Source organism: Medicago sativa, chromosome 6 (assembly GCF_051527215.1).
Source record: "Medicago sativa cultivar Bolivia chromosome 6, Bolivia_mono, whole genome shotgun sequence".
NCBI classification, from domain to species: domain Eukaryota; kingdom Viridiplantae; phylum Streptophyta; class Magnoliopsida; order Fabales; family Fabaceae; genus Medicago; species Medicago sativa.
In genome coordinates this window covers 73,745,980-73,772,572 of record NC_140754.1, presented here as the reverse complement: position 1 = coordinate 73,772,572, position 26,593 = coordinate 73,745,980, and the positions used below count along the sequence as shown (strand labels likewise).

General features: G+C 38.2%; 2 protein-coding genes across 2 annotated transcripts; both read left to right on the top strand.

The window, feature by feature from the left end:
- The first annotated feature begins 996 nt into the window (after positions 1 to 996).
- LOC146916773 (uncharacterized) lies at positions 997 to 2,220 on the top strand. Its single transcript, XM_085721730.1, has 2 exons — positions 997 to 2,169; positions 2,214 to 2,220. Exons 1-2 carry the CDS (start codon positions 1,007 to 1,009, stop codon positions 2,218 to 2,220), a joined length of 1,170 nt encoding a protein of 389 aa, XP_085577856.1. The 5' UTR covers positions 997 to 1,006.
- On the top strand, positions 2,110 to 4,604 carry LOC146916772 (uncharacterized). Its single transcript, XM_085717098.1, has 3 exons — positions 2,110 to 3,082; positions 3,175 to 3,659; positions 3,741 to 4,604. The coding sequence occupies exons 1-3, from the start codon at positions 2,222 to 2,224 to the stop codon at positions 4,495 to 4,497; spliced, it is 2,103 nt and encodes a 700-aa protein (XP_085573224.1). The 5' UTR covers positions 2,110 to 2,221; the 3' UTR covers positions 4,498 to 4,604.
- Positions 4,605 to 26,593: the final 21,989 nt, after the last annotated feature.

The window sequence follows — 26,593 nt, the reverse complement described above, 5'->3', positions numbered from 1 at the left end:
GCTGTTATTCTTCCAAGTTTTATCTCGACTGAAACTTAGAGAAGAAAAATTGGGGTACTAAAATTAGTCCCACCTCAAGTGAAATAAATGGTATGATAGTATTTATATACTCCAATGTTCCAACTTATTTTGAGTTTGAGAATTATGTTCTATGAATGAGTTGTTATTGATTGTATTTATAGAGGATATTTCACTTATTTATTTTCGGGTAAATACAGACTTTGGTCCCTTAACTTATTTTTGCGTTTCATTTTGGTCCCTTAACTTTAAAATGTATCAAATTGGTCCCATAAGTATCATCCCGTTTACACTAGTGGTCCCTTCCGTTAGTTTTTTTTCAAAAAACGTTAACTTTGGCCAGGTAAGCTTCCACGTGGGCAAAACGTTACAATTCTTGGAGGTTAGAGAGAGAATGAAGAAAACGTAGAGAGAGAAGGAGAAAGAAAAACCAGAGAGAGAAGTTGAAGAAATCTGCAAAACGAAGAAGAAAAAGCTTGAAACGAAGAAGATTCGGGAAGCAAAGCGAAATTCCAGGTTAGTTTCATCATCTTCTTCGCGAATCTCATGGGTTTCGAAAAAAAAAGCCTGAATAGGGTTTCAAAAATGTCTAGGGTTTTGAAATTTCAATGAATTTTTAACTGATTAAGGCTAATTTCATATTCTTCTTTGCGAATCTCAAGTTAAAACATGTTTATTTGCGTGATTTGTGTTGTGAAAATTTGTTTAGGGTTTTCAAAAATGTCAATGAAGTTGTTAAGTTCTGTATGCATGGATTTGGTTTATGTATTGTTTATGCCTTATGAAAAGTCGATTTTTGTCTGTTGTGGTGAAAATGTATATGTTAAGTTAGGGTTTTGTAGTGTTGTGTATTTAGTGGTCCTGCCTTTTTCGAATATTGTGCATAAAATTGATTAGGTTTTTTTCCCTTTCTGTTATTAATGGTAACAAACAGATGGACCAGATATTTGAGTGTGTGGTACATCATGCTGGGGAATTTAGTAGCTTTATGGACCCTGAGTATGTAGGACCAGAAGAAACATTAGACTGTGACCCAGATTTTTTCTCCTACTTTGCTTTGTTAACAACCTTAAAAAGAATAGGTTATGTTAGTCTTAAATCTCTGTGGTATTTTGATCCTAGTTTAGAAGATGGGATGGTTCCCTTGAATAGTGATGCTGGTTGTAGAAGGATGCAGAGTATTGCATATCAATATGGTAAGGTTCATTTGTATGCTGTCCACCCTATGTCACAACCTGATATAGTAGCCCTTGACCCATTGATAGAATATCCTTGTATGGCCCAACCTGCCCCACAAGTCCCACCTGTTAATGAAACAAATGAAGAGATTCCCACTAGTGTAGGTCCCACACCTAAAGATAAAAATGCTGATAGTGGTGTAAATGGTCCCAACTGTGATGTGAATGAAACTGGGCCTGAGTTGGACTTAAATAACTTAGGCCCAATGATGGATGAGACTGATTTGTTTGGTGAGCATGAGAGTGGGGCTGGATTGAATGAAGGGGAGAATGGACCTGTATTGAATGAAGCACAGAAGGGGCCTGAAGTGAATGAAAATGAGATGGGGCCTGAACTGAATGAAGCTGATAAGGGACCTCAAGTGAATGAAGGTGAGAAGGGGCCTGAGTTGAATAAAGGTGTGAATGAGGCTGGGCTAGGTAATGAAGAGGGTAATGAAATTCTTGAAAGTGAGGGTGAGGATAGTGCCCTGGACATACATTTTGATGGTGAGGAAGTTGAGTTGGATATAGGTGGAAATTTAGACAGTGATGGTGGGAATGAAGTTAATGGAGCAACTACTTCCTTAAATAAGGAGTCTTTATTTAATGAACAAACTGTGAATGCTGAAACTGTGAATGGTAGGGGAGATGTGAATGATGCAAATGTGCAAGGTGAATTTGTGCAAGGTGAGGGATCTGGAACTGCTAAGAAGGGGAAAAAGAAGAAGGGAGGTTGTAAGGAGAGGACAGGAAGAGGAAGAGGAAGGCCTAAGAAGAAGAAAACAAGTGAAGAGCCTGTCTTTGAAGATGACATAATTAAACAACTTAGGAGATCTGCTAACAATGAAGGAGAAGTAGGCCAATCAAGTGTTGTGGGGGACAAGGGATTAAGTGATGTTGAAGAATACAACTCTGATGAGCTAGTGAGTGGGTCTGACAGTGATGAAGATGGTGTAGGGAACCCAAAATTTCCAGTTTTTAAGATGCCAGATAGTATGAAAAAATATGAATGGGAGGTGGGAACTTTATTTATGTCAAAGGTTGATTTTCAGCATGCTGTTAGAACTTTTGCTGTAGAGAATGCTAGGGATTTGAAGTTTAAAAAAAATGACTTAAAGAGAATGAGGGTAGTTTGCAAAGGTGATGGTTGTGAATGGAAAATGTTTTGTGGTAGGATTGAAGGTGAGGAAACGTGGCAGTTGAGGAAAATTGAAGGGGAGCATACATGTGCACCAGAGTGGAAAGTAAAGATGATGAACTCTAAATGGTTAGGATCTAAACTACACACAAGGGTTAGAGAGAATAGGGACATAAGTATAAGTACAATTATGCAGAGGGCTCAACAGAGGTGGGGAATGAGTGTCAACAGATGCAAGGCTTATAGGGCAAAGAACTATGCAGTTGAATTTGTTGAAGGTAGCTTTAGAGATCAATATAGAAGGTTACATGACTATGGTAAAGAATTAATTAGGTCCAATCCAGAATCATCAGTAACCATTACTAGTACCCCTTATATAGGTTCTGAGGCTGACTTAGAATCTCCTGATGCCATAGTTTGTCCTCACTTTCAGAGAATGTATGTGTGTTTTAAGGGGTGTAGGGATAGTTTCTTCAAGTGCAGACCTATAATTGGCCTTGATGGGTGTTTCCTTAAGACCCCTTATGGTGGAATGCTATTGGCTACAATTGGAATGGATCCCAATGACCAAATACTTCCAATTGCTTATGCTGTTGTTGAAGGAGAGAATAAAGATTCATGGACATGGTTTCTGGAGCTTCTCATAGCTGATCTTGGTGGCACCAGACTTTGCAAAACATACACTATAATAAGTGATCAGCAAAAGGTAAAGTTAACTACTGACTTTTATTGAATATATTCAAATACTTAGTTATTAGTTGCATATATTAATTGTAATTGTTGTATTTTGTTTAACAGGGACTTTTGCCAGCAATTGATGCTTTGCTTCCTGAAGTTGAGCAGAGGTTTTGTGTCAGACACCTCTACAACAACTTTAGGAAGAGATTCCCTGGGAAAAAGTTGAAACAATTGATGTGGAGGGCAGCAAAGGCAACATACAGAAATGCATTTGAGAGGGAGATGGAGGCAATTAAGGACATAAGTGTGGAAGCTTTTAACTACCTGTGTGAGATTGAACCAAGGCATTGGACTAGAGCAATGTTCAAAGGTGATTCAAAGTGTGACACACTAGTGAATAACATATCAGAAGCATTCAATGCTGTTATTGTTGTTCCAAGGTCCAAGCCTGTGGTTTCTATGTTGGAGGATATCAGAGTGTATGTGATGGAAAGGTGGCAGCTCAATAGGGAGAAAATTGCTAAGTATGCTGATGGTGAAGTGCTGCCAAATATCAAGAAAAAACTTGAAAAGGAATCTTCTTATACTAATAATTGGGTAGTAAGGTATGAGTTACTTAATACATCACTTTTATTTACATTCATCTGGTGAAATATGGTGTTAATATGATGTTAACCTTAATGTAGGCAAGGTGGAGATTATGATTTCCAAGTTACACATATGTCAAATACTGGAGACAAGTTTGCTGTAAACTTGTTGAACAAAGTGTGTGATTGCAGGAAGTGGTTGTTGACAGGACTGCCATGCTGTCATGCCATTGCTTGCATCAAATACAAAAATTACAAGATAGCTGACTATGTGCCATCTATATTCAAGAAAGAGCAATATGCAGAATGTTACTCAAACATTATTTATCCAATAAATGGCCAAGATCTATGGGAGACCACAACAAGCACAGATCTTCAACCACCACTTGTGAAAACACAACCAGGTAGACCTAAAAAGAAGAGGAGATTAGATGCAAGTGAGCTGATGAGAGATGACAAACAGATGAAGAGAGCCAGTTATGGAATTAAGTGTAGTAGGTGCAAGCAAACTGGACACAACAAAAGCACATGCACACTACCACCACCACCACCACCACCTGCATCAGAGACTCAAGCTACTACTCAGACACAAGCAGCACAGGTCCAATCTCAGACTCAAGCTACTACTCAGACACAAGCAGCACAGGCTTCTCAGTCACAGACACAAGATTCTCAGCCACAGACAGGTCAAACACAACTTCAGAAGAAAATGAGATCACCAAGGAAGAGAAAGAATGTGAACCAATCACAACCAGGTCAGACACAACCTTCTCAGCCACAGCCACAAGCTTCTCAGCCACAGACACAACCATCTCAGGCACAACCATCTCAGCCACCAAATAAAAAAAAAAAATGAGATCACCTAGGAAGAGAAAGAATGTGGACCAAGTTGCTGCAACTCAACCAACACAATCACAAAAGAAAGGCAAGAGGTTGTCAAAGAAGGCAGGGGCAGGTTCTGCATCTCAGCCTTAGAAATTAAGCATGCTGAATGACTTTTTGAATGTAATTAGTGCCATCAAGCACTTTTGACAGTCTTTTTGAATGTAATTAGTGCCATCAAGCACTTTTGACTGTCTTTTTGAATGTAATTAGTGCCATCAAGTTCTTTTGACTGTCTTTTAGGTTAACTGATATTAAGTAGCTCATTAAGCACTTTTTAACTGTTAAGCACTTAGTGCTGTGACATTGCTACTGCTTTGCTGTAATGCACTTATTAATATATGGAATTATGTGCAATTAAGCACTTTTTTATGCCTTATAGCAGCCTATAATACAGTTTCTGTTATAGCCCTTTTCTAAGTTCCAGTTTCAATTCAACATAAATGTAGCAGAACACAGTTTCTGTTATAGACCTTTTATAAGTTCCAGTTTCAATTCAACTTTTTAATACCAATTCATGTCATACTATTCAAGCTCAAAAAGGTTCCTGTCAACATTTTATGCTTAAACAGAACACAAAACATCAATAAAACACAATTCATTAAAACTATTGCATTCATTCATTCATCAAACACTTCACATTACATTCATTCATCAACACATTACATTCATTCTTAATCAACCTAAACATTCATTAATTCATAACAAAACCAACATACAACTGTGTCCCTATTTCAAATAATTTCCACTCATCATGGATGTGGTTTTGCAAACTAACATTGTTCCTAAGACCAACACAATCCCAAAGCATACAAATCCAAAAATTAAAGCCATTATCAACCATTTCCTTGTTCTTGATAAATCAATCTTCAACTTGTTTTTCTTTTTCTTCTGTTTTTCGATCTTCATTTTCTGTTTTTCAATCTTCAAATCCCTTTCATCCATAACATCATCTTCATCAACTAACTTAAAATAACTGCATCCTTTGTCACTCGAATTCCTATAGTTTCTACAACCCCAGAATTTCTTACCACAATTAGGATTCAATGCGTCAGTTACAGTTCGAATTACAACTGTTTCTCCACACCTACAATTTGGTGTTGACCTTCTTCTCAAACTTGACCCAACAGATCCAGATGCATACGAATTCTCGTGAGCCCATGGAGATTTTGTTGTCTGGTTCGACATTTCAGGAGAAAGGGTTGTGTGATTCGAAATTCTGGATGGTTTTATGGAGATTGAAGAAGAAAAATAATGGTGGAAGAAGAGAAAGGAGGAAAACGATGGAGAAGAAGAGGAAAACGATGGAGAAGAGATTGGTGGAAGAAGAGGAAGAAGGAACACTGTTGAACAAGAGCCCTAGTTTCCACCAATCACTCATACATGTAATCTGCCATGTTATCTACTGATAGGCCCACATGGAAGCTTACCTGGCCAAAGTTAACGTTTTTTGAAAACAACTAACGGAAGGGACCACTATTGTAAACGGGATGATACTTATGGGACCAATTTGATACATTTTAAAGTTAAGGGACCAAAATGAAACGCAAAAATAAGTTAAGGGACCAAAGTCTGTATTTACCCTTTATTTTCTTCAAGGGTGAATTAGATTTTGATCATTTCTTCAAGGGTGAATTAGATTTTGATCACGAAATTGACAATTTTGCCCCCCAACTTTTAAAGTTTACCTTTTGTGTATCTCAACTTTAGCTCATGCTGCAAAAGTGAGGGCCCCTAAATCTTGACTAAGTGAGCACATATGTGGACACTTACTTAAGTGACTTATATATCAAATATGTATTTTGTTATTTTTACATTTCTTCAAGGGTGAATTAGATTTTGATCATTTCTTCAAGGGTGAATTAGATTTTGATCACGAAATTGACAATTTTGCCCCCCAACTTTTAAAGTTTACCTTTTGTGTATCTCAACTTTAGCTCATGCTGCAAAAGTGAGGGCCCCTAAATCTTGACTAAGTGAGCACATATGTGGACACTTACTTAAGTGACTTATATATCAAATATGTATTTTGTTATTTTTACAATAAACAGAATAGTTTGTAATAGGAAAAAGAATACTCAGCCCATCAATTAAATGAAAAAATAAAAACGTAAATTAAAAATACTGGCACGTGACCTTGACGATTGAGAGAACCTTTGACTATTCTCATTCACATTAAGGGTTTTCACTCATTCTCATTCAATCACGCTCCCTGCCATCGTTCCAATTGATTTACATTGAGAGAACCAAAAAAATAACAATTTTAGAATTCATCAAAGTTAAAATAGATTACAATTCGGTCGTTACATTTGAAGAACGTGGTTGATAAAACATTGGGTTCTCGATTTTTTGATGAAGAAGAAGGGTTTAGAAGTGGAACGTGAATTAGAAAAGAAGACATTAGGCTTTTTAATGTCCAATAGGGCACAAGCCAATTCTAAATCTAGAAGTCCTAGTTTATGCATAGAGCAATGAACTATCTTGCGTGAAAGGGTCCTTGTTTCCTCATTACCTACTTTCCATTCTGCGAATTACTTTTGAGTCTTTCAGTTGATGTTTCAAATGAAGATCGATTTTAATGAGGTAACTCTGAGAATCTGAGAAAACAATAAGCATTTAAAACACTGGTTGTGTAATCAGAAAGTACTTTAAAATGTAATCAGAAAGTACTTTTCTAGAGAGAAAGAAGCTGTTGGTTAATTTAATGCTTCACTGGTTGTGTGAAAGTACTTTTCTCATAATCTCATTTACTTTGCTCGTTTGTTTTGATGTCAACTATACATGAAAAATTGTATAGCACTGGTCATGAGAGACCGAGAAACAAAAATAAATAATTATTAGCATTATCAGATCAGATATAGAGAAGTAATAGAGATGCACCTTTTCCCTTAATTTCCATTGTATAATAATAACTGTTTGGTTTGTATTTCAAAACTGAACCTGTAAAACATATGCAAGTCACTATAAAGATGACTATGGACAAGCAATAAAAAGTCACTATTTAGTTTCCATCGCTATTTTTACTTTGCCAAAGAAAACAAAACGACGAGCACTAAAGAAAATCCCACATCAATAAACACAAAGAGCATCACACTGTTTATATATTCAAAGTGCTTAATTTCAATCTCTGACTATTGTTATTAAATCATCATCATTCAAACAATTTTTTTTGTCTCCATCACGATTTTTTATCCGTTTTAGAATATTTCTGTGAGTAAACTTTAAAGAACAAAAAAAATACAGTCATATTTTTGTTTTTTGACGAAAAAAAATGAGTCGCTTAAAAAAATTTCAGTCATGTTTAGTATATTATTGAAATCTTTTTTGCAAAAGTTTACATTTTGAAAACTTAAAAGTTCATATTTTGTTTCAAAATTTTAAATCTTTGTTAGAGAGATTGTTATAATATTATAAATATCTTTGTAAACCTAAATTCTACCATGCCATTTTATGCACTAGGTGATTTCTTTGCATTTTATCATTTTTCTTCAGTAATGGCTATTGTTAATTGCTTGGTTTCATTAATATATAATCTGGCATGAATGATTAGAATCTTAGTCTTAAATTAATTGTTGTGTCACAATATGTGTTAACTATATGTTGTTGTTATTGTTTGTTTTTTTGGCTTATTTGATCCATTGGTCCCCTCAATAATTTCAAGTTTTCAATTTGGTCCCACAATTAATAAAACGTACGTTTAAGTCCCTCATGTTTCCCTCCGTTTGCCAAATATATCCCGGTTGTTAAGTTTAACTCCAAATGTCTATGGTAGACCTTATTAATTTTGTTAATTTTAGCCATTCAATCTATTTATCATAAAAGAGACCGTTAGATCTTCATAAAAAACAACTGATTACCAAACTGCCCTTGTCATATCTCCATCTTCTTGTTCATGATCTTCATAAAAAATCCAGCAACAACATAGCAACTCAGATTAAACAATAGCAGCAACAACAACATCACCATCAATTCAACAGTAACACGTTACCCAAAATTCGGAATCATCATCAATTCAACAACAACATCTATCAAAATAATTCATTTGCACTTCTATCTTTTTTATTCTTTCTTTCTTTTCAATTTGTTCTTTTTCACACGTAAAACTAAAATATGCAGCATACATGGAAAGATTATACAAAGGAATAAGAAAGGTATTTACAACATTAAAATACATTACTACCATGTAATTATTCTTAAAAATGGTGGTTGGGCCAAACAAAACCCCACAAAACCGGCTTGTGAGGTGAGGATTGCCCCCACTTATAAACAAATTGTCAGGCCAACTCCTAACAGATATGGGACTCTTAACACACCCCCCTCACACTCAGGATTACACATTTGAGGCGTGAACATAAATGACGGGTGGCCCGATAACGGAAACCTGATAACAAGTGGCCCAAAGAATCGTGAAGAGGCTCTGATACCATCTTAAAAATGGTGGTTGGCCCAAACACTGTTATACCCTAATTTTGGACCTAAAAATACTAATCCAATTCTTCCTTTCTTGCATTTTAAGCTATTTGAACTGTCTCTAATCACTTACATCTTGCTCTGCATTTTATTTCAAGGTTATTTGCAAAATTTACATGCAAGGGTATTTTAGTCATTTCCCATGTCAAAATTTCTTTCAGTCTTTTAAAAATTTGTTTGAGTCTTTTCATTTGGTTAGAATAAGTCTCTGTTTCATTCTACGTCAAAATCCATTTCAAAAATTGCATTTGAAGTCATTTTGAGTCAGTTTTGCCCCTAGGGGCATTTTGGTCTTTTCATGTGTCAAAACTCTGTTTAAACTGTTGAAACTGTCTCTGAGTCTTTTGATTTTGTTGGTATAAGTTCTTGCTTTAATTTCCTGTTAAAAATCCATTTTTTAAATTGCATCTGAGTCAGTTTCAGTCGTTTTAGCCCCAGGGGCATTTTGGTCATTTCACACGAAATTTTGGCAGAGAGAGGTTACTTTAAAGTACCTCATTTAAGCCATTGGTTCGTTTTAGTCCGTTTTGTCAGTTTTAATCGTTTCACTTTACGTTTGGTCAAATTTATCATTTTTTTTATCCAATTTTATTTTTATTTTCTTTTAAGTCCTCAAAATTCCAAAAATTGCATTTGATCCCTTAAGTCATTTTATTTTCTTTTAGGTCCTTTTCTTTATTCGTTTTTTTAAAAAGTCAAACTTTTTAAATCTTTTTGGTCAATTACACTTTAGTCCAGAAACTTAACAATTTTGCAGATTAGTCCCTTAAAGTCCAGAAATTGCACAAAGGCCCTCAGGCAAGTTTTCAGTCCAGTTTCGAATCAGAGCAGGTCCAGGGACACATGTCAACAAGCCATTGGCCACCAAGGCCACATGGCAGCCTATAAAAGGAGCCAGTTCATCAATACAGGGCCAGGATCAATCATTCAACGCCAACTCATCAGAAAATCACAGAAACGGATTATCACTTTCTCTCTCTATTCTGTTACGATCAAAATCTCAAAAGCTCAAGAACACAAAGAACACAATGAAGAACCCTAGAATTCCAGAACGAAGAATTGAATCGAATTGAAGCAACTCCACTGCAATTCTCAGAGATTCGCATTCGAATCTTCATCATCGAATTGGGGAAACTGCAATTCAAGCACAATTTCAAAGAAATTGTGCGATCACAGTTCGAAGAGAGTGAGAAGAAGAGGAATTGAAGCAAGATCACAGTTCGAAGAAGAAGAAGATCAAAACACCGATTTATTTTCGGTCTCGAAGTTCACCAGAAGAAGCCGAAGCTTGCTCAAGGATCTTACGTTCGAACCTCCAAACAAATCCAGGTATATTCATGAAAAAACCTTCTCGTTTTTGCTTCAAAATCATCATCGAAGGTTTGAAATCAAGAATAAACGGTGAATTGAAGAAAGATTTTGAAAAAGATTCGAAGAAGTTCGAACGAAACCCTAGAAATATGAATCGTCCAAAATTCACCGTTTATTTCATCAATTGAGGTTCAAATCCATAATCAGTGAAGAAAGTAGTTTGAATTAGGGTTTTGTTTCAGAAAAATTCGAAAAGAAAGATGAAACCCTAAAAAACCGTAAAGATCCAAAATCAAACCTGTGTAAACACGTAGATCGAAACGTTTTGAGCATCTTTCTTCAAAGAACTTATAGATCGAAACGTTTCGAACTCGTTCTCTTCAAAAATGTCAAGATCAAACGGTTTGAACCACTTTCTTCAGAAAGATAGCAAGATCGAAGTGATTCATGTTCATTCAGTGTTAAATTGAGTATTGATTCATAGTTTGTGAGCCAAAAATCATGTTTGATGTGTGAAAGCCATGAACGGCGCCGTTAGGGTTAGGGTGAGAAGAAGAGAGAACGAGAGAAATCTGAGAGAAGAGAGAGAAACGAATGGTGATAATGGACTGGACCGGTCCAATAGCCTTTGTATAGGTGACTGAACCGGTCTGGTTCAGTTTTGGTTCACCAGCTTTATGTCCTGGCCGTTAGATCTAGGGGTTGATCCAGTTGGATCAATCCAACGGCCTTCGTTGATTCCTGAAGGATCCAGGATCCATTTCCTCCTTGGGCTTGGGTTTGAGCTTGGTTTTCCTGCGAATTTCCCCTGTTTTTGCTATTTTTGTCACTACTTCTTGCTCTTTGCACACCTGCATGCTCAAAAACTTTGTTAAAAAATTCCAATTAATTTTTCATGTGTTTTGACTAGTTTCTTGACTTTCATGTGATAGTTTTCATATGTTAAAATTGGTTAAAAAATAAGGTGTAATTTTCTTGCTATTTTGTGACATTTTGTGCTAAAAATGAGTGAAGATTTGCTTGATTTTAATCCAAATTGCTTGGTGAATTTTGGTGACCTATGCCACTTGATTTGAGGGAGTTTTAGCCACTGTTTGTGTTTGATATTGTTGCATAATTGTGAATCTTGGTTAATTGCTTAGGTTACAAGTTACTTGTGTAAATAAATAACGCAAATATGCTTAAAATTTGTTCTAAGATGCCAATTAAATCATGTTGCCTTAATTCCCATTCCAAGATTTGATTCTAAACCTTTAAAATGTATTGGAATGTGAGAATTATAGGTCATATGGTTCTTGCATTCTATGAACAAATTTTAGTCATGTTTGCACTCTTCTTGCCTTTATTTTGGTTTATTTTCTATCCTTTATGATCTAATATTTCTCTTGCTTTATTTCCTTTGATATTGTCATGTGCTACTAACTCCTTTCATTTCATGTTTCATATTCATCATAAGCATCTCCATTTCATCCCATATTCATCTCTATTTCTTTCTTGCAATTTAATTTGTACCAAAGTTAGAATGTAAACACTTAGGAGTTTTGTAATATTTTTCTTTTATGCAATTTTAATTTCTTGGCAAAGAGGCCATAGAATGTATCTAGGATATGATGTAAAGGACAATAGACTCTAATAATGTACACCGACACGAGCACCGACACATGCACACACATCACTATATAGCTAGAATATGCATGTTTAGATGTATGTTTAGGATTGTATGTTTAGATGAATGTTTAGGCTCTACACTTAGAAAAAATCATTTTCCAAAAACTTGAACAAACTTCACTCAAACATTTTTCATAATAAACCTTGGGGTCAAAACCCCATTGAATTTTCCTTTTATTTTCTTAACCAAACTTCAATGAAAAATAATCATATTTGACTTCTTTTGCAAATCACTAATTCAACCTCACAATTTCCTAATCTCATGCCCTTGAGGCCTCTTTCTATTCTTCAAAACTCCATTTTCAAACTTAAAATCAACCAACAAAAAACAAAAACATTTTTGGGAAGAGAACTACGGTGGATTTGATCCCTTAAACGGGTACGTAGGCAAGGAACAAAATTCCTTCAATTCAACTAAAATAAAAATCCAAAAGCATTCTTCTCCCTCCAATTCTTCATTTAGTAACTTTTAGGTATGAATAACACTTCCAAAATAGCATTTAAAAATAAAAGCGCGCGCGTAGAAATTAAAGACAGTTCCTATAGGATACTATAGTCGTTATGGGTGCCTAACACCTTCCCGTAGCGAAAACAACTCCCGGACCTCGATTCTCAAGGGTTTTGCTTACTTTTTCCCTTCCCAAGAAAAAATGAGATATCACCGGTTAAAAAGGTTCAAACGTAATCAATGTTTGACACCCGAAAACCAAGATAAAACAGCTGGCGACTTCACTGGGGAGATTCGAGAGTTACGCCTAGTCTTTATTTCCACGCTTGCGCTTGTATTTTTACTTGCTTCTTTTACTTGCTTTCCTATGTGAATAAATGTTTAATTTCTTGCAAACGTGTGGGGTGAGAATATCAAAAGTCCTGCACCCGGGCTGAGTGAACTTAGGATTTAGGAGGGATATAATCGACAATTCATTCCGGGGGTTGCCTCGTGTTTTGGATTATGCGATCAATCCCACATAGCTGAGGCATTTTGGGGGTGATGTTGTCGGCGCGTGTTGTCGCGTTTAGGCACTTTACTTCTAATTGTTCTATGACGCTATGAACCGTAGATAACCAAACCCATCCATGGCCATTTTCTAGGACGTAGTGCGGAGGCTAAACCGAGTGTTGTCTCGAGTTTTAGTCGTCACGCGATACTACACTCAAGTTAGACCTTCCACGGATAATCATGGAGCGAGTGTTGTCTCGTGACACCATGATATACGTCGGAGAGGTTGCAACTTGGGAACCTTTTTAGAACCCGGTTACTATATCCTAAAGCCCTAGTTTCACCGGACGCCGTGTCCACCCATGACTCCTCGACTTTGAACTTCAACCCACCTTGTTTTCACCGAGCTTGAACATAATCATGCATTCATGCATACATGCATACATGCATAAACTTTTTCCATGCATTGTTATCGAAGGGCTTAGACAAGTTGAATTTGTAAACATTGTAGGGATGAAGATGACTAAGTCCTACAAGTTCAAGGAAGTGGATTTGGCTAGTTTGAGAGATTTGGCACTCAAGGTTGATGATCCGACTGGGTTCCGACGTCGTTACGGGGCTTTACTTCCTATTCTTCATACTAATGTGGATGAGAAGCTTGTGCACACTCTAGTGCAATTCTATGATCCGAAGTATCGGTGCTTTACTTTCCCCGACTTTCAGTTGGTGCCTACTCTAAGAGGCTTATTCTTCCTTGATGGATCTGTCTATTGCTAAAGGGGTACCTTTCTCAGGACGTGAGCCTCCTCTTACTCCATTGGTTATTGCTAGGGATCTCTATCTCAAGACCACCGATGTCTCCAAGAAACTTGTCACTAAGGCACGTATCCGAGGGTTCACTTCAGAGTATCTTCTTGGGAAAGCCAACCTCAATTCCACTTGTCAGGACACTCTTGAGGCTATTCTTTCACTTCTCATCTATGGGCTTATTCTCTTTCCGAATCTTGATGGCTTCGTGGACATGAATGCTATTATGATCTTCCACTCCAAGAATCCGGTCCCTACTTTGCTAGCTGACACATACCATGCTATTCACGATCGTTCCGACAAAGGTCGTGGATACATTCTTTGCTGTGTGCCTCTCCTCTATAGGTGGTTTATTTCGCACCTTCCGAAGTCTTTCCACGACAATCCGGAGAATTGGTCTATTTCACAGAGGATTATGGCTCTCACTCCTAATGAAGTAGTTTGGCTCACTCCCGCTTCTAGAGTTAAGGAAATCATCTTTGGGGAGGAAAGTTTCTTAATGTACCTCTTCTTGGTACCCGGGGTGGAATCAACTACAACCCGGAGCTCGCTTTGCGACAATTTGGTTTCCCGATGGAAGATAAGCCTATCAATCTTGCTACAGCTCCTTACTTCTTCCACTACTCCAATGCTCCCACCGGCATTAGAGAAGATTTCATGCAGGCTTGGACTAAGCTTCGGAAGAAAGAGGTGAAGCATATGGGTGTAAGGTCCGGTATTGCTCATGAGGCCTATACGCAGTGGGTGATAAACCAAGCTGAGGAGTGTTTTATCTTGGTTTTCGGGTGTCAAACATTGATTACGTTTGAACCTTTTAAACCGGTGATATCTTATTTTTTCTTGGGAAGGGAAAAAGTAAGCAAAACCCTTGAGAGTCGAGGTCCGGGAGTTGTTTTCGCTACGGGAAGGTGTTAGGCACCCATAACGACTATAGTATCCTATAGGAACCGTCTTTAATTTCTACGCGCGCACTTTATTTTTAAATGCTATTTTGAAAGATGTTATTTAAACCTAAGAGTTTCTAAGTGAAGAATTGGAGGGAGAAGAATGTTTTTGGATTTTTATTTTATTTGAATTGAAGGAATTTTGTTCCTTGCCTACGTACCCGGTTAGGGGATCAAATCCACCGTAGTTCTCTTCCAAAAATGTTTTTGTTTTTGTTGGTTGATTTTAAGTTTGAAAATTGGATTTTGAAGAATAGAAAGAGGCCTCAAGGGCATGAGGTTGGGAAATTGTGAGGTTGAATTAGTCATTTGCAAAACGTGGTCTAAGTTTGATTATTTTCATTGAAATTTGATTAAGAAAATGAAAAAGAAAATTCAATGGGATTTTGGATCCCAAGGTTTATTAAGAAAGTAGTTTGAGTGATGTTGTTCACATTTTTTGGAAAATTGGTTTTTTCTAAGTCTAAGGCCTAAACATACATCTAAACATACAATCCTAAACATACATCTAAACATGCATACTCTAACTATATAGTGATGTGTGTGCATGTGTCGGTGCTTGTGTCGGTGTACATCATTAGAGTCCATTGTCCTTTACATCATACCCTAGATACATTCTATGGCCTCTTTGCCAAGAAAATTAAAAGTGCATAAAGGAAAAATATTACAAAACTCCTAAGTGTTTACATTCTAACTTTGGTACAAATTAAGTTGCAAGAAAGAAATAGAGATGAATATGGGATGAGATGAAGATGCTTATGAAATGATGAAACATGAAATGAAAGGAGTTAGTAGCACATGCCAATATCAAAGGAAATGAAGTAAGAGAAATACTAGAATATAAAGGATAGAAAATAAGTGCAAACATGGCTAAAATTTGTTCTTAGAATGCAAGAACCATATGACCTATAATTCTCACATTCCAATACATTTTTAAAGGTTTAGAATCAAGTCTTGGAATGGGAATTAAGGCAACATGATTTACTTGGCAATTTAAAACAAATTTTAAGCATATTTGCATTATTTAACTACACAATGACTTGTAAGCTAAGTAACCTACCAAGATTCACAATTATGCTACAATGTTAAACACAAACAGTAGCTAAACCCTATGAAATCAAGTGGTATAGGTCACCAACATTCATCAAGCAATTTGGATTAACATCAAGCAAATTTTCATTCATTTTTAACACAAAAATACCACAAAATAGCAAGAAAATTAGCCACCTTATTTTTTACCAAATTTATTATGTAAAATTAACACTAAAAGGTCACAATGTCATCAAGAAATACTCATGAATTTGGTTAGGAATTTTTTAAGAATTTTGATCACAAGAACATGTAAAATTTCACAAGGTTTAACAAAGGTAACAAAAAAAGCTACATATTCTTTATCCAAGTTCAACACATAACAGCATCACAAGAAGGTCAAGAAACTAATCAAAAACACATGAAAAATTAATTGGAATTTTTAACTAAGTTTTTGAGCATGAAGGTGTGCAAATAGCAAGAAACAGTGACAAAAATAGCAAAAAAACAAGGAAACACGCAGTGAAACTAAGCCCAAACCCAAGCCCAAGGTGGAAATGGATCCTGGATCCTTCTGGAATCACAGAAGGTCGTTGGATCGATCCAATTGGATCAAACCCTAGATCTAACGGCCAGAACACAAAACCAGAAAGTCAAGGCTGAACCAGACCGGTCCAACTGCCTATATAAAAGGCTATGGACCGGTTCAATTCATTCTTCTCTTTCACTTCTCTCTCTTCTCTTAACCTAGTGAGAGAAGCTCTCACTTCTCTCTTCTCCCCCGTCGTCTTCTCCGACGAACACTACGACGGAGGTACGGTGGCTGCCGGTGGCGCCGCCGTACCTGAACACTTTTTCTGAAAAAAAACATGTCGTCGTGTTCGTCTTGAACTCCTCTCCATGATTTCGAAACTTGTTTTTGGAAATTAGGCATGGATTCGAACAGATCTACACTTGAACCTACAACTTAGGGTTTCGAAAATTTCTTCTGATTTCGTTGAAACTAAACCCTATCCTGGCTTATTTTACATGCTGATGATGAATTTATGTTTTAAATCGAAGAACAAACGGTGAACTTTCATGATTTTTGAAATTAGGGTTTCGTTTCCACTTTTTCGAATCTTTTCGAAGTTTTCACTTCGATTCACCGTTTAACTTCACTTTTAATCCTTCGATGATGATTTGAAGCAAGAACGAGAAGGATTTGTGTGTTTACCTGATTTTGTTTGGAGATTCGAACAATTAGATCCTGCGAAGCTTCTGGTAAGTCTTGAACTGAAAATAAATCAGTTATTCTTTCTCTTTCTGCTTCACTGGTTCAGAATTCACTTCGATCCTCTCTTCTTCTCACTCTTGATGCCTCACTTTCTATGATCGTTCAGGTTTGTCACCTAGGTGATGAACTTGAGCTTCGAATTGCAGAAACAAGAGTTCGATGATGAAGATTCTTCAATGAATCTCTGAGAACTGCTTCAAATTCATCGCCATTGATAGAAATTAGGGTTTGTGTTCTTCGGTGTTCTTGAGTTTTTTGGAGGTTTTGATCGTAACAGAATAGAGAGAGAAAATTATGATTTGTTTCTGAGACTTTTTGATGAGTTGGCGTTGAATGATTGATTCCCCTCTGTAATTGGTGATGTGGCCTCTATTTATAGGCCAAGTGTAATATTCTGGACCAGTAGCCTTGTGACACCTGGATTTGGGCTTGAAATGGCTCGGCCTTGGCTGGATTTTTGACAAAGGACCATCCTGCAATTTTGAGAATTAAAAGGACTGACCTGCAAAATAAAAACTTAAAAAGAGATGACCTGGACAAAAAAAGGACTATCTTGCAATATTTGGAACTTTGGGACTAAAGTGCAATTTGACCAAAAAAAAGACTTAAACGAAATTTGACCTAAAATAAAAAGAGTCTTAAAATAAGATAAAAATAACATGAAGGACCAAAGTGCAATTTTTAGGAACTTCAGGACTTAGAAAAAAAACTAAAAATAAAATTGGAATAAAAATGGTAATTTGACTAAACGTAAAGTGAAACGTCTAAAATTTGACAAAACGGACTAAAACGAACCAATGGCCTAAATGAGGTACTTTAAAGTAACCTCTCTCTGCCAAAATTTCGTGTGAAATGACCAAAATGCCCCTGAGGCTAAAACGACTGAAAATGACTCAGATGCAAACTTTAAAAAATGGATTTTTTACAAGAAATTGAAGCAAAAGTTTATTTAAACCAACTTGAAAGACTCAGAGGCAATTTTTAAGATTTGAACAGAGTTTTGACACTTGAAAAGACTAAAATGCCCCTAGGGGCAAAACTGACTCAAGATGACTTCAAATGCAATTTTTGAGATGAATTTTGACATGAGATTGAAACAAGGACTTATACAAACCAAATTAAAAGACTCAAACAATTTCCACAGATTAAAATGAGTTGAATGCAGGAAATGACTAAAATACCCTTCTATGTGAATTTTGCAAATAACATTGAAATAAAATGCAGAGAAAGATGTAATTGATCAGAGACATATCAAATGACTTAAGATGCAAGAAAAGAGGAATTGAATTGGTATTTTTAGGTCCAAAATTAGGGGATAACAGCTGCCCCTATTTAAGTTTCTTTGTCCGGAGAGTCTAGAGACGAAGTCTTAGAGTTGACGGGACGAAGATACTTAAATATTAGCATTTGCACTGTTTTTGGACATAAAAATACGTTTTCAGAGTTGAAAAACATGAATGTTACGCAATATGTTGATTATGAATGCAAGACAAACAACTGGAGTCTATGGAACCTGTCATGTTACTGAGGATTCAGATAGAGACTGACAGGGTAGACAAACCAGGGATAGGAAATAAGGTACAAGCTGTTCTTTGGGTCGAACTAGTCACTTGACCAAGAGATACAAAACAAGAGATAGGTGCAAGCTGTTCTTGGGATTGAACTTGGCACTTGACCGGAAACATAGACACATAGGCAGATACGAGCTGTTCTTTGGATCGAACTTGACACTTGGTTGAAGATACAAACAGATAGGCAGACACAAACTGTTCTTGGGATTGAACTGGCCGTTTGGCTGGAGACATAGACAAAAGGGTTGATACAAGCTGTTTCTTTGGATCGAACTCGCTTGTTGGGTTATCACCACGTCATGTGGGAAGGTGCAAACTGTTTTTTTAGATCGAACTTGCCGTTTGACCGAAAGCATAGGTATACAAGTAGGTACAAGTGGTTCTTTTTGGCTCGAACCTGGCACTTGACCGGTAACAAGATACCAATTGAAAGTCTGGCTTAACAAGATACCAACTGAAGGTAAATTGTTATTGACTTGATTTGGAAATAGACATGACCATTTTTGTTGGCCCAAGAGTAAATTGACAGTGAATTGACATTGATTTGAATTGAAAGTTGCCATTGAAAGAGAGTTTGAAAGTTGAGATTGAGCAGAGACATAGACATAGACATTGGATTGAGAGTTGAAATTGAAAAAGATATTGGAAATTGGAATTGGACTGAGACATAAACATTGACATTGGATTGGAGAGTTGCAATTGACATTGACATTGGATTGGAATTGGAAATTGAAAATTGAAATTGACATTGACATTGAGATTGGAGATTGACATTGACATTGAGATTGGATATTGACATTGGCATTGACATTGAGATTGGATTGAAATTGGAGATTGACATTGACATTGTCATTGGATATTGACATTTGACATTGACATTTGACATTGACATTGAAATTGGAATTGAAATCGAAATTGGAATTGAGATTTCTTCGAATTTGACAATTGACGTTGAAATCGAAATTGGAGATTGCATCGAATTTGACAGTTGAATTTGAATTGGAATTGGAATTGAGTTGAAAATTGAAATTGACATTGAATTTGACAGTTGACAGTCGGGTATGCAACATGTATGCATGGTATAGAAAAATTGTTGGATGTATGAGCACACAAGATGCATGGTTATGCATGTATGAATGCTTGGAATGCATGATTGGCTTGCAGTTTGACAGGGAAGCTTCACAAAGGCAGATGAAACATTGGAAGATTGGGCACGTAGTGGCTCGTGCTGCAACATATTCACCGGGGAAAAAACCTCTTTGGCGAGATCGTCGTTGAGACGTATCGAAACCATGGCTGAGGGTAATAAAACTTGTAAAGGAGGACCCTTGGAAGGTTCTTGGATACAGGTCGCCGTTGCTAGGCGTGTCAGTGCTGGGTAAACATTGGATGTTCGCATCTGTGGTCAATGCTTTTTCAATACTCTTTTCATTTATCATTTTCAAACCCCATTTTTGCCTGAACCGCCCTTTCGGGTTTTCGATTCACCGGGGGATAAGATTCTTTTCATTGCCCCATTTTTGCCTGAATTGCCTTCAAGGTTGTCAATCAGCGGGGTGCTCATTTTTGCCTAAGCCGCCCTTTCGGGTTTTCAACTTAGCGAGCTTTTCATTTTCACTTTTTCACTTTTTCATTTTCATTCTGTTTTCTCATTCTTGCCATTGACCACAGATCATCCCGGGGAGTAACCTGCTTGTAACATGTATTGAAATAGACATTGACATTCATTCATTCATGCATGTTTCATTGAAATGTACCCTATTGCTCAGGTTTGCTTTCAAAATAGACAGAAAAAGATTTTTCAGTTTTCAAAAATGTTTGTTTCGGACATTGACATTATCAAAATGGAAAGGAAATATTTTGTATATAGCATTGAAAGTAGAGAGAAAAATAGAGTTTCAAACAATAGCACAGGTTCAAATTGATGTAGAAGAGTGAGAGTCAGCCAAAGGCATGACTTCACGGATTTACAAGGCTTGGAAAATGGTAATTATATTGGTTGGTGATACATTGAACACGATGACCGCTACATTTCATAGAAATTTTGAATTCACAAGTACAGAAGCTTCTGATGAAGATGATCACTGACAGTTGCAGATGCCCCAAGGGGTGATGGTGATTTGCCAGATATAGTTACTTGTCTTTTATTGACAACCTCATTTTTGCATGAACCGCCCTTTCGGGTTTTCGGCTCATCAAGGCGCTCATTCTTGCCTGAGTTGCGTACAATCTCAGCGAGCTTTTTCATATTCATTTTTTTTTTGTCCCTAACTTTTGCCTGGATCGCCCTTTCGGGTTTTCGATCCACCGGGAAGCGCATTTTTGCCTAGGCCGCCCTTTCGGGTTTTCGACCTACCACGCTGTTCTTTTCTTTCTAGACGAAGTATTTCTTGACTATATCGGCATTAACAGGATTTGGTAGTTCAACACCATCCATGTGTGTAAGAATCAAAGCACCACCAGAGAAAGCCTTCTTGACAACATAAGGACCTTCGTAGTTAGGTGTCCACTTGCCCCTTGGGTCGGGTTGCTGGCTTATCCTTCTTTTCAATACAAGTTCGCCTTCCTTGAATTCTCGCGGTCGGACTTTCTTGTCAAAAGCATTCTTCATTCGCACTTGATACAACTGTCCATGAGTCATAGCATTCATACGTTTCTCTTCGATCAGACTCAATTGATCATAACGACTTTGACACCATTCAGCCTCAGTTAATTTTGCTTCCATGATTACTCGAAGAGATGGAATTTCTACTTCCAGAGGGAGAACTGCTTCCATACCATATACCAAAGAGAAAGGAGTTGCCCCAGTTGAACTGCGCACTGTAGTACGGTAACCATGCAAGGCAAACGGTAGCATTTCGTGCCAGTCTTTGTAAGTAGTGACCATCTTCTGAACAATCTTCTTGATGTTCTTGTTAGCGGCCTCAACTGCACCATTCATCTGAGGTCTATACGGAGAAGAGTTGTGATGTTCAATTTTGAATTCTTCACATAAAGCTTGCATCATACTATTGTTCAGATTGGAACCATTGTCAGTAATGATTTTGTTGGGAACACCATATCGACAGATGATGTTATTCTTGATAAACTTGACGACCACTTGCTTGGTCACATTGGCATAGGAGGCAGCTTCAACCCACTTGGTAAAATAGTCAATTGCCACTAGAATGAAACGGTGCCCATTGGAAGCCTTCGGTTCAATTCTTCCGATCATGTCAATGCCCCACATAGAGAAGGGCCATGGGGAAGATATAACATTGAGGGCATGTGGAGGCACATGAATCTTGTCAGCATAAATTTGACACTTGTGGCATCTCTTAGCATGTTTGTGGCAGTCACGTTCCATGGTTATCCAGTAATAGCCGGCTCTTAACAGTTTCCTTGACATAGTGTGACCCGAAGCATGGGTCCCAAAAGTGCCATCATGTACATCATGCATCAATTTCTCAGCTTCTTGCTTGTCAACACATCTCAACAAGACCATGTCATAGTTCCTCTTGTACAGGATTTCCCCGTCCAGAAGGAATCTGCTAGCCCATCGTCTCAAAGTCTTTTTATCCCTGTTGGAAGCACCAGGTGGATATTCACGATTCTGCAAGAATTGTTTGATGTTGTAATACCAAGGCTTTTTATCATTCACATCTCTATCAGCTTGATCTGGCATATTTTCAATAGTAAACACATGAGCGGGCCTATCAAGACGCTGCACTTTGATTACGGGCGCATCATTCCAGTGATTGACACGAAACATGGAAGACAGAGTAGCAAGAGCATCAGCCATTTGATTTTCATCCCGAGGGATATGGTGCAGCTCAACCTTGGTAAAGTATGTCAACAGACGTCTTGCATAGTCACGGTATGGGATCAGCTTCTCATGATGAGTCTCCCATTCACCCTTTATCTGGTTAATAACAAGTGCAGAATCTCCACAGATGTCAAGGTGCTTAATTCTCAGATCGAGGGCTTCTTCAATGCCCAAGATGCATGCTTCATATTCAGCTATGTTGTTTGTGCAGTCAAAGGTTATTCGAGCGGTAAAAGGAATGTGGTGCCCCTGCGGAGTTACAATGATGGCCCCAATTCCTTTACCATAAGCATTAACAGCACCATCAAACACCAATCCCCACTTGCTATTGGGATCCGGCCCTTTATTGATCAGTGGTTCTTCACAGTCTTTTGCTTTCAGATACATGATCTCTTCATCAGGGAAATCAAACTTAATCGGCTGGTAATCATCAAGAGGTTGACAAGCAAGATGCTCAGCAAGAATACTTCCTTTGATTGCTTTCTGAGCTTTGTACACAATATCATATTCAGACAACAACATCTGCCAACGTGCAATCTTTCTAGTAACAGCAGGTTTTTCAAAGATGTACTTGATTGGATCCATTCGGGATATCAACCATGTTGTATGATTCACCATATAATGACGCAGGCGTTTGGCAGCCCAGGCTAAAGCACAACAAGTCTTTTCAAGCATTGTATACCGAGTCTCACAGTCGGTGAACTTCTTGCTCAGATAGTAGATAGCATGCTCTTTCTTACCAGTCTCATCTTGTTGACCGAGAACACAACCCACAGAATCATCTAACACTGACAGATACATAATCAAAGGCCTTCCTTCCACTGGAGGGGCAAGGATAGGTGGTTCCAACAGGTATTCTTTGATGCTATCAAAAGCTTCCTGACATTCATCATTCCATACGACAGGCTGATTCTTTCTGAGCAATTTGAAAATTGGACCACAAGTAGTAGTCATGTGAGATATGAATCTTGAAATGTAATTCGGACGTCCGAGAAAACCTCTGACTTGCTTTTCAGTTTGAGGGGCCGGCATCTCTCTGATGGCTCGGACTTTGTCGGGATCAACTTCAATGCCTCTCTGGCTGACAATGAAGCCTAGCAATTTCCCAGATCTTACACCGAATGTACACTTGTTAGAATTCAATCGCAGCTTGTACTTTCTCAATCTTTCAAACATCTTTTTCAAATACACAACATGATGCTCTTCATCACTTGACTTCACAATCATATCATCAACATATACTTCAATCTCTTTGTGAATCATATCATGAAACAGAGTGGTCATACCCCTTTGATAAGTAGCACCAGCATTTATCAAGCCAAACGGCATCACTTTATAACAGAATGTCCCCCACGGAGTGATGAAGGACGTCTTTTCTCTATCTTCAGGAGACATCCGTATCTGATTATAACCAGAGAAACCATCCATAAAAGAGAACACTTTAGATTGAGCGGTACTGTCAACAAGCACATCAATATGAGGCAATGGGAAGTTATCTTTTGGACTGGCTTTGTTCAGATCTCTGTAATCAACACACATTCGAACTTTCCCATCTTTCTTTGGCACTGGCACAATGTTGGCAATCCACTCAGGATATTCAGCTGTCATGAGGAAACCCGCATCAATTTGCTTCTGTACTTCAGCCTTGATCTTAAGAGCCATGTCTGGACGAGACCTTCTCAATTTCTGTTTGACAGGAGGACATTCAGGTCTTGTCGGTATCCGATGTTCCACAATCTTGGGATCTAAGCCCGGCATATCTTCATAGGACCACGCAAAGACATCTGGATAATCATGGAGAAGTTGAATGATCTTCCTTTTCACTTCTGGCTCAAGTGCAGCACCAATCTTGATCTCTCGCTTGTTCTCTTCAGTACCCAGGTTGATAAGCTCAATTTCTTCCTGGTGAGGCTGAATGGCTCTTCTTTCTTGCTCAAGCAGTCGAGTGATCTCATACGGTATCTCTTCATCATCATCCTCATCTTCAGCTTCATATACAGGGAATTCAAAATTTGGAGGAACCATAGGGTCACTGTGTTCAACGGGTTTATTATGGTTCAATCTGCATAATATGATTGGGATGATTTTAGAAAAAGTTTTTCATGCAGATTTTTGAAATTAATAAGAAAAATACAGATGTTTTGGTTTTTTCTGGCATTACCATTATTTCCAAGAAAAAGGCACTAAAAGGTAAAAAAACAAAGAGTCGTGAGAAAGACGACAACTTTTATTGATAACGGCAATGCCGAAACAAACACGCCCTTACAATGATATCACTTTCGCCTTGGGCAGAGCGAAAGGATTGTTATTTTGAACACAAAGAAAAACATGAGCAACAAGACACATTACATGGAAGCATGCATGACTAAAGGAACATCAATGGCTTCCCAATTTCTCACAGTGCCTCCTGGTATAACAAATGTAGGCACGTGACTTCCTTCAGCAGCATCTTCAGTAATAGCGTTGATGAACCCAGCACTGTAGAAAGTTCCCTTTGAAACAGCAGATGTTGGAGAGAATCCAAGGCCCTCTTTACGCTTGTTTTCCAGAATCTGAATTACTTTGCCCCAGCCAGCAGCCTGCCCTGCTTGAACAGCCTTCTGGGCGTCTTTTAGTGAAGCCATGCTAGTACCAGCCCTTCGGGGTTCTGCACCCTCAACGGTCAAACCTTGAAACGACGTCCCTTCAGCGGACCCTGCTTCAACACAAGAGAACGATGATACCTGGCTAACTAGATATGCCTCCTCACCATATACAGTGACAACCTTACCGTTCCTCATGAACTTGAGCTTCTGATGCAAAGTGGAAGTTACCGCTCCAGCGTCATGGATCCATGGTCTTCCGAGGAGACAACTGTAGGAAGCATTGATATCCATGACTTGGAAAGTAATTTGGAATGTCTCGGGACCAATGGTGATTGGCAAGTCCACTTCCCCGAGAACATCCTTGCGGGATCCATCGAAAGCTTTAACCAGATAGCTGCTACCCCTCAGAGAAATTCCATGATGGCTCAATTGCCTTAGTGTGGATTCAGGCATTACATTCAGAGACGATCCAGTGTCCACCAATACGTTGGATATCATATCAGACCCACAGTGCACCGAGATATGTAGAGCCAAGTTGTGGCGTTTCCCTGCTTCGGGGAGCTCATCGTCACCGAACCCCAAGCTGTTGCAGGCAGTAATATTACTTACTATCCCATCAAATTGATCCACAGAGACTTCGTGGTCAACATAAGCTTGCTCCAGTATCTTCATTAACACCTTCCTGTGAGCTTCTGAGCTCATAAGTAGAGACAAGATGGATATCTTTGATGGGGTTTATAGCAGCTGGTCAACAATCTTATAGTCACTTTTCTTGATAAGCCTCAGGATTTCGTCCAGATTGGACTCTTCAATAGATTGGCCTGCTGGGCCGGTGTTCTTGTCAACAGGAGGAGCAACTGGTGGTGCTATCGTGGCAATAGGTGTAACCACCTTCTTTTGAAACAAGGGTGGACGGACTTTTCCACTTCTCAGGGTTGTAATTTCACCGGCAACATTGTCAACTGTAGCTGGGGATACCAGAGGCACCTCCACCCCGTTTTCAACCATGGTTGCATTGTATTTGTAGGGAATTGCTTTGGTAGAGGTATAAGATACCGGACCAGGTAGCCTGATCACCAAAGGCTCAACATTCTTTGCCTGAGATACACTTTCAACAGGAGAGTCATGGAACACTGGCACAATCACACATACATCACTGGCAATCAAGTACTTGTCATCCATCAGGCTCTGAATATCACTTTGCACCACACAACAGCCCATGGAATTCTGAAGACATCCTAAGCAGGAAGCATGATCATGATTGAACAAAGAAGCCTGGCAAAGTTTGACATGTAATGGCACCAAGGGAGTAACAACATTGCGGACATCCAACATGGGCTCATCTTGAGGAACGGGGACCTCTTCAAAAGCCTCAATCATATTAACAGCAGCATGGTTTGGGAGTGGATTGTCAAGAACATGAGGAACACTATTCTCAAAAGTCAACCGTCCCTTTTCTATCAGGTCTTTCACAATATATTTCAGAGCAAAGCAACCTTCAACATCGTGGTCTTGAGCACCCTGATGGAATTCACATGTTAAGTCCTGTCGGAACCTGGGAGGCAATGGATTAGGCGGAGGCTTGCCTGGTCTAGTGACGCAGTGTCCCTTTGCCAGCAGAGTTGGGAGCAGCTCACCATACCGTATTGGTATTGGTGGAAAAG